Here is a 9,079-nt window from a genome sequence, read left to right on the forward strand (position 1 = left end):
GAAGCTTTTTAAGCTTGATCTATATTGAGTTTTGATACTTAAAAGAGTTAAAACATTACTAATTTGAGTAGAGATTTTAGGCTGTTTAATTTAACATATTAAATAAAATTTTGCACATTGTACGTACAAGATTAATTATTGCATGGATGCATGGATAGTCAAGACTCAAGCCACAAGAGTTCGATCATGTCATGAAAATTAAACCCGCAATAATTCAACCAATAAAACTTACCAACAATAGAAATAGATCGAGCTGAAAATATCAAATAGTAAACATTTCGAACTGAATTACACTTGAAACATACGAGTAGAACGTAAACATACTCACATTTTGATCATTACAATTATTAACTTTTGTTGAATGACCAACGTATATATTTATAATAATTTATAAATATTATTATTAGGCCTTAATTAATTGATGACCCTACAATTTGTCCTGATTTCACAAACAGCACCAGCATCTAGTGGAATGCTACCCATATTAACAATTGCGGCCGTAAATTTATTGAACCATTGAGCCTGGTTATTGGCATTGGCGTTCAAGCCGGCGGCCGTGGCAGCGTTGGTTCGGAGGGTCCAGTCCGAGGTGAATAACCCTTTGTTTACTAGTACATTTGAGTAGTATTTATTATCGAAGACTGCTGGGGTGACGGGATCCATGTTAACAACTGACGATGTAGACGTGCTTGCTTTAGGGCACGCGGCCTGAAGTTGTGGGACGTAGCTCGGGTTTAAGGCCGGATCAGGCATGTTGGTCCCGCTGAAGTTGTACAATCTATCGTCGACAGTTGTGATTATGTTGCAATGTGACACTCCTATGGTGTGTGCTCCTGTTACAATATCAACAACGGTATTATAATAAAAGTATTAGTAAATATTTACAGAATATTTACTAATAAAAAGTATATAAAAAGGAAATTTATCCAATAGTAATCTTTGTTTTTGAACAAGTATATTTTGTTAGATTTTTACATCTTTGTATTCAATTGATTTTGATTTCTCCATATAGTCAAATATACGAGAAATAGAAAAATACCTCGGATGAAACACCTCAGACTTCATTTGTTATTGAGCTACGTATATGTATTTTTTCTTAACTTTTTAAAGTTTATAAGCTATATTTTAATTTTTTATCTTCAAAACTTAAATTTATGAGATGCATGCTAAATAATATTTTTGAGTTATATTTTAATTTTTTGATCTAATGTTTTCTGAACTCAGAAACTTTATAATAAAACTCAGAAACTTAAAAAAAAAACTTCAACACTTTATTATAATGCTAAAAAAACTACAAAAGTAGTGGTAGTACATCAGATGTATAATCCACTTACTGTCAAAGATCCGCATAGTATGAGTTATTATTTCATGTATGTTTAAAATTTTAACCAAGTGAGATAACCATGCATCGTCAATTGTCCATTTACGTACTCCCTTAGTCCCACTCATTTGTTTACTATTTTTATTCTTTGTAATAAGTATTTTAATCAAAGATAAATAAATAGATTATACGGAAAATGTACGAGCTAATTAATACCTGAAAGAGTGACCATTTGATCCTGAGTTAGTCCTTTCATTGAGAAAAGTGTGGTGAGTGCACTAACATTCATTACTGGTGAAGGAATGTTTGATTGCACATCTGACATCATAGAAACTCTACCATCCTTTCTACCAGATGGAACGGAATAAGCTGGACCTTTAACCTGTACAAGACGGAACGTGATATTTTAGGAATTGGGATGGTACGGAGATTCAGTACCAGCTGGTGACGACATTTCATGCAAATTAAATTAATTAGCTTACCAAAGCAATACTGTCTCTAGCCGCGAAAGCTAATATATCAGCACATGAAACGATCCCTTTGCATTGCGCTTCAAGGGCAGCCTTGGCAGCGTCGATCACTTCAAACCCTCTTAAGCTAGGTTTGTTAATCGGCGAATCTTTCTCCGCTTGGTTACCAGCAGTCGAGTCTATGAGAACTGACGCATCACAACCCTGTTAAGGAAACAAATTAAAGCGTACTTTTCAGTTTTCAACTATGTTTAGAAAAATCGGCAAAAAACATAGATTGTTATATATACTCGAATTAAATGATAGAATTATCTGAATGCGTCACTGATTATAATTTACGTGGCCATAATAACTTACATGAACAAAGCAGTCATGGAAGTGCATTCGAACAAGACCAGGGGCGATGCCAGGGTTCGACCCAAACGCTTGGGTAACTTGTTGTGTAACAATGGTTTCAGCTGACGGACATGTTTTGCTATAGAAACCTACTTGAAGTTGTGCTTCAAAACATGAGAAAACTGAAAGCAAAACAAGAAGAGCAATACAACATTTGCTTTGCATTTTTGAACTCATTTTTTTATTACTCTTCTTAAGTTACTCTTCGTAGTTTGTAGGAACATGCACACTATGGCCACCCTTTTATAGCAAAAAATAAAGTACACGTACAATAATTCTTGAGCTATGTGATCGACACACGTTTAGTTACGTCTTAATATCTTCGTAAATCGGTTTTTCTAACGTGTGTTCTGAGGACACATATTAATAACCTAAATATAGCAGGTAATATTTGTAAGATATTCTCACTAATTATGGTAAAAATGAGTTTATATTTGAATACTCTCTTTGTCCCGGTCAGTTGGTGTCATTTGATTTTGGCACAAAGACCAAGAAAAAAAAAGAGATAAATCAATTACTAAATGACAAGTGGAACAAATTTGATCACAATGATCAAATTGATTATCAAGTTCATTCTTAAAATAGAAAGGACAACAATTGACTGAGACACCCCAATATGAAAAGGACAACAAATGACCGGAATAGAGGGAGTATTTCATTAGAATATCTTACAAATCTTACCATATTTAGGTTAATTAACGTGTGTCCTTCGTTTATTAATATAATTAATACTTAGATCAGCTAATAAAAGTTTAATCTAACTTAATCATACGTTTAGAGTTCGAATACTAGTTATCAACTTATCATAACAATGTTGAAATTAATGAGGATATACAGTTTTTGTGGTGAGTGGGAGATCTTAGTTAAGTCACGAGGGTGTATGATTTCCTTTGATACTCAGTTTAGGGAGTCAATTATCACCGACCCGTAGGCTCAATTGTTGATTGTTAGTATTCACACACGAGATTAAATGTTCAAATTTAATTGGGTGCTGAGTATATATTTTACTCACTACAGTACATTTGTTATCATTTTGCCCCTTTCATTCCCCCTTTCTATAGGAAAAAAATCATAAAATCACAAATTTTTGTATATAGAGCGATTGATTTGATTACAATTAAAAAAGAAAGGTACGTGAAGTTACTTTTATCAGCAAGTCTGTCAACAAAATTCTAAACATTGATGAAAACCCGTCTTCAATAATTCATAACAATGATTTTTGTATACAATCGTTTTACTCAAGTGTTATTATCAAACCTAATGATATTAATTTTATCTTAACAACGCGAGTAGAACCAAATATTTTTCGTCAACCACCACTTTTTCATAATAATTAAGTTTTACAATATTTCATTATAACTTCGATTAATAGAATCATAGTAAAGGAAGAATAATAAATAATGAGCGTGATGCATGAAAGTTGGACGGCCATGCAGAAAATTCAACGTAACTACCGTTGTTATCAAATGTTAATAACCTCAATTTGCGTTGTCAAAGAAAGCTTAGCTTCCTAGTGGCTTATCTTCAAGTTATAACGACGTTATCATGCAATAATTGAGGAGAAATTTCTACTCCGAACCATGTTGCATGTATATGTATATACGATTATCTTGTGATCGACTCGGGCCACGTATGTTTTATATATTTAGCTTAATTTCAGCTTAATTCATTTTAGTTTAAGTTGATTCAGCTGAGTTTAGCTTAGCTCTACTCGCTTTGTCGCTATAGTTCAGCTCCATTCAGTTCGGTTAAACTCACTTTAGTTTAACTCAGTTCCTTCAGCTTAGCCAGTTTCATTCGGCTCAAGTCGACCACTTCTTGCATGCATGTTGATTACTCCCTCCGTCCCGGTCAATTGTTGTCCTTTCGTTTTGGCACAAAGATCAAGGAAAGAGGAAATGTCCAATAACGAAATGACAAGTGGAACAAATTGAATGAGAATGATCAAATTACTCTTCAAATTCATTCTCAAAATAGAAAGGATAACAAATGACTGAGACACCCCAATATGGAAAATGACAACAAATGACCGGGACAGAGGGAGTATTTTTTTTTTTTTTTTTTTTTGGAACAAGGGAACAATAATATAAATGAGAACAAAGAGTTACGAGTACATCACGGGGGCGGGTCAGGGGAAAGAGGCGCACATGCCACAACAGAGTCCGACGTACAAAGATCTACAACAAAAGGAGGGGGCAAATCCCACTCAAAACAACCTAACAAATCACTAGAGTCTCTAATGGAGTGATGGGCAATGGCATCCGCAACACGGTTCGCCGATCTCTTCTCAAAAACAAGCTTCAAATGCGGGGAGTCCTGCAAGAGGGTCCTACACTCAAGAATGATGTTAGTAAAAGGTCCACAAGGGGCAGAGGGGCATAAAATAGAGGTAACCGCATCAAGACAATCAGAGGCAATCAAGACATTGTTCACAAGGATTCTAGAGCGTAAAATCCCATCCCGAATGGCAAGGACCTCACAAAGGAAAGGGTTAGGTCCAAGGAAGCGGGTGGACCAACCTAAAACCCAATTACCAAAACCGTCTCTGATGACACACCCCAGGCTAGCTAAGGAAGAAGAGGGAGAGAAGGCCGCGTCAACGTTGATTTTAAACCAACCAAGCGGCGGAGGGGCCCAGCTCAAAGGGTAGCAAAAGGCATCAAGGTGGGTGGAACTCGTGACAGGGGTAGTGGGGGGACAGTCAGAGGCGCGGGACCAGGTAAAAGCTTGGGAAGCGACCGAGGCACAGAAAGAGGAAGGGGAGGAAGAGGTAGAAGCGGAAAGGGAAGGGGAGGGGGAAAAGGTTAAGTCACAACGGCGCAGCCAGAGGCGCCAGAGGACAAAGGTAAAGAGGCTAGCCCAACTAAGGGGGACAGAGGGAGTATTAGACAACAAACTTTCTCATGTAATGTAATACGAAGTACTTTGTATTCTTAACATTCGACTTTTACAGTTTTGAAGATGTTACTTTGTCAATCATTTGTGAAAGAATTTTTCTAAGCAAATGTCCAACTTTTATTTTAGTTTAACGGTGTTTCTAACGTGTGTTCTAAAGACATAAATAATCTAAATGTTCAAATATAAACTCATTTTTAACATAATTAGTGAGAATATCCTGCAAATCTTACCACATTTAGGTTATTAATGTGTGTCCTACAGCTACACATTAGAAAAACCGTTATTCTAATTTCTTGAAAGCTTTTTAAGCTTGATTTCTATTTGAGTTTTGATACTTAAAACATTACTAATTTGAGTAGAGATTTTAAGTTGTTTAATTTAACATATTAAGTAAAATTTTGCACATTTATTGTACAAGACTCAAGAGTTCGATCAATGTCATGTCATGTCATGAAAACCCGCGATAATTTAACCAATAAAACTTACCAACAATAGAAATAGATCGAGCTGAAAATATCAAATACGGAGTAGTAAACATTTCGAACTGAATTACACTTGAAACATTCGAGTAGAACGTAAACAAACTTACATTTTGATCATTACAATTATTAACTTAAGTTGAATGATCAACGTATATTTATAATAATAATAATAATTTATCTATATTATTATTATTAGGCCTTAATTGATAACCCTACAATTTGTCCTGATTTCACCCACAGCACCAGCATCAAGTGGAATGCTACCCATTTTAACAATTGCGGCCGTAAATTTATTGAACCACTGAGCCTGGTTATTGGCATTGGCGTTCAAGCCGGCGGCCGTGGCAGCGTTGGTTCTGAGGGTCCAATCCGAGGTGAACAACCCTTTGTTTACTAGTACATTTGAGTAGTATTTATTATCAAAGACTGCTGGGGTGACCGGATCCATGTTAACAACTGACGATGTTGACGTGCTTGCTTTGGGGCACGCGGCTTGGAGTTGTGGGACGTAGCTCGGGTTTAGGGCTGGATCGGGCATGTTGGTCCCGTTGAAGTTGTACAATCTATCGTCGACAGTTGTGATTATGTTGCAATGTGACACTCCTATGGTATGTGCTCCTGTTACATACAAATATCAACAACGGTATTATAATAGAAGGTATATAAAAAAAAAAATTTACTCGTATCTAATAGTGATCTTTGTTTTTAAACGAGTATATTGATCTTTTATAATAAAAGGTTAACACTTCTTTAAATTCTCTCGCTTAAATTTTCTGCCTAGGTAATATTCTATTGGATAATATTTATTTAATAATTAATTAATGTTCACTACCTAAATTTACTATTAAACAATATTTATTTCCTAATTAATTTTATAACATCAATCATTATTTAACTTTTATATAAATAAGGCTAACAAAAATATCTCCTTAAAATTATATATGAAAATTTTCAATCCTTTTCAAAATGAAATTAAACTGCATTAATTTAATTAATTATTTTTCAAATATATGTATTTAAGATACCGTGCATTTGCACCGGAGCTACAATTGTTTGTATTCAATTGATTTTGATTTCTTCGTATAGTCAAAGGTACGCGCATAGCATGAGTTATTATTTCATGCATGTTTTAACCAAGTGAGATAACCATGCATCGTCAATTGTCCATTTACGTACTCACTTAATCCCATTCATCTGTTTACTATTTTTATTCTTTGTAATCAATATTTTAATTAAAGGTGAATAAATAGATGAGACGTAAAAAGTATGAGCTAATTAATACCTGAAAGAGTGACCATTTGATCCTGAGTTAGTCCTTTCAGTGAGAAAAGTGTGGTGAGTGCACTAACATTCATTACTGGTGAAGGAATGTTTCCTCCCACATCTGACATCATAGAAACTCTACCATCCTTTCTACCAGATGGAACGGAATAAGCTGGACCTTTGACCTGTATATACAAGACGGAACGTGATATTTTAGGAATTAGGATGGTACCGAGATTCAGAACCAGCTGGTGACGACATGCATGAATTTTTTTTCAAAATAGGGTTACTTAGCAAACTATTTCTCGTTTTAGTGTCGGTTTCAAACTATTTCTCGCCAATGGGTCCACGTCATCACTTTCTCTTTTTTTTCTCAGTTTTTAGCTAAATCGCTAAATCAGATAGCGATTTACCCAAGTTAAAATTTCCCCCGACAGAAGCTAGGGTAGGATAATAAAGAAGAGGCAAATCGCTAAACCAAATAGCGATTTACTCTGAGTCTCTGATCCCTTTAAAAAAAACACAGCCTTCGCAATACACCTCATCTTCCCTCTCTACCAAGTCGCTCATGAGTCATGACATACATGACCAATTTTGAGATTACTCTACTTCGCAATACACCTCCTCGTGTCCATTATGAAGAGAATATGTATGTAGTGGGATTCGGACCCCGGATGCTAGGTTGGAAATCAATGCCTTTACCATTAAACCCCAATATCTATTGTACAATTAATGAGATAACATTTACTTATCAACTATTCAGCAATATTTGGGGTAGCAAAAATCCATCTTCTAAACCAATTTTTTAAAGTTTGGGGTAGCGACCGCCACCCCTTGCTACTAGGTGGCTTCGCCCCTGAATGGTGGGTATGTAGATGAAGGATGAGAGTGATGATGCAAAAGCAAGGGAATCGACCTCGGTGATGGAAAAAGTTGAACTCGCCTATGCCTTTTGTTTTCTATCAGCAGTTAAATCGCTATTTCATATAGCGACTTTGCTCTTCACAATACTAAATTCACTACTTGGATCAAAATCGCTACTTCAAATAGCGATTTAGCTAAAAACTCAGAAAAAAAGAGAGAAGTGATGACGTGGACTCATTGGCGAGAAATAGTTTGAAATCGACCCTAAAACGAGAAATAGTTTGCTAAATAACCCTATTTTGAAAAAAAATTCGACATTTCATGTAAACTAATAACTATAGTGGAATGTTTTAAAATATGCATGTATAGTAGTTTACCAAAGCAATACTATCTCTAGCCGCGAAAGCTAATATATCAGCACATGACACGATCCCTTTGCATTGCGCTTCAAGGGCAGCCTTTGCAGCGTCGATCACTTCAAACCCTCTTAAGCTAGGGTTGTTAATCGGCGAATCTTTCTCTGCTTGGTTACCAGTAGTCGAGTCTATGAGAACTGACGCATCACAACCCTGTTAAGGAAACAAATTAAAGCGTACTTTTCAGTTTTCAACTATGTTTAGAAAAATTGGCAAAAAACATAGATTGTTATATATACTCGAATTAAAGGATATAATTATCTGAATGCGTCACTGATTATAATTTACGTGGCCATAATAACTTACATGAACAAAGCAGTCATGGAAGTGCATTCGAACAAGACCAGGGGCGATGCCAGGGTTCGACCCAAACGCTTGGGTAACTTGTTGTGTAACAATGGTTTCAGCTGAAGGACATGTTTTGCTATAGAAACCTACTTGAAGTTGTGCTTCAAAGCATGAGAAAATTGAAAGCAAAACAAGAAGAGCAATAAAACACTTGCTTTGCATTTTTGAACTCATTTTTCAATTAATCCTCTACTTAAGTTATTCTTAGTAGTTTGTAGGAACATGCACATTATGGCCACCCTTTTATAGCAAAAAATATAGTATACGTACAATAATTTTAGCACAAATTCTTGTTTGTGACGGCACATATCCGTCACTCTTGAGTGACGGATACCATTTTACCTCACAAAGTACCCACTTTTTCTCTCTCTGCAACACTATTCATGTGGTCTCCTTTCTCCACTAACCCATTTTGTTACCATTTTATCTCACAAAATATCCGCCACAAATGGTAACCCGTCACAAGGGAGACCAATTGTAATTTTAGAGGTATGTGATAGACACACGTTTAGTTACGTCTTACTTAATATCTTTGTATCGGTTTTCTAACGTATGTTCTAAGGACACACATTAAAAACCTAAATATGATAAGATTTGCAAGATATTCTCACTAATTATAGT

The 9,079-nt window shown here is 35.6% G+C and overlaps 2 protein-coding genes across 2 annotated transcripts; both read right to left on the reverse strand.

Annotated features, from left to right (window-relative positions):
* Window positions 1-244: 244 nt before the first annotated feature.
* LOC141610709 (peroxidase 5-like) lies at window positions 245-2,418 on the reverse strand. The gene is made up of 4 exons (XM_074428929.1): window positions 2,149-2,418; window positions 1,804-1,995; window positions 1,538-1,703; window positions 245-833 (listed from the first exon to the last, which is right to left on the reverse strand). Exons 1-4 carry the CDS (start codon window positions 2,362-2,364, stop codon window positions 415-417), a joined length of 993 nt encoding a protein of 330 aa, XP_074285030.1. The 5' UTR covers window positions 2,365-2,418; the 3' UTR covers window positions 245-414.
* Window positions 2,419-5,596: 3,178 nt separating this feature from the next.
* Window positions 5,597-8,682, reverse strand: LOC141610710 (peroxidase 5-like). Its single transcript, XM_074428930.1, has 4 exons — window positions 8,417-8,682; window positions 8,072-8,263; window positions 6,850-7,015; window positions 5,597-6,185 (listed from the first exon to the last, which is right to left on the reverse strand). Exons 1-4 carry the CDS (start codon window positions 8,630-8,632, stop codon window positions 5,767-5,769), a joined length of 993 nt encoding a protein of 330 aa, XP_074285031.1. The 5' UTR covers window positions 8,633-8,682; the 3' UTR covers window positions 5,597-5,766.
* Between the last annotated feature and the right edge of the window lie 397 nt (window positions 8,683-9,079).

This window comes from Silene latifolia, chromosome 11 (genome assembly GCF_048544455.1).
Source record: "Silene latifolia isolate original U9 population chromosome 11, ASM4854445v1, whole genome shotgun sequence".
Taxonomy (NCBI): domain Eukaryota; kingdom Viridiplantae; phylum Streptophyta; class Magnoliopsida; order Caryophyllales; family Caryophyllaceae; genus Silene; species Silene latifolia.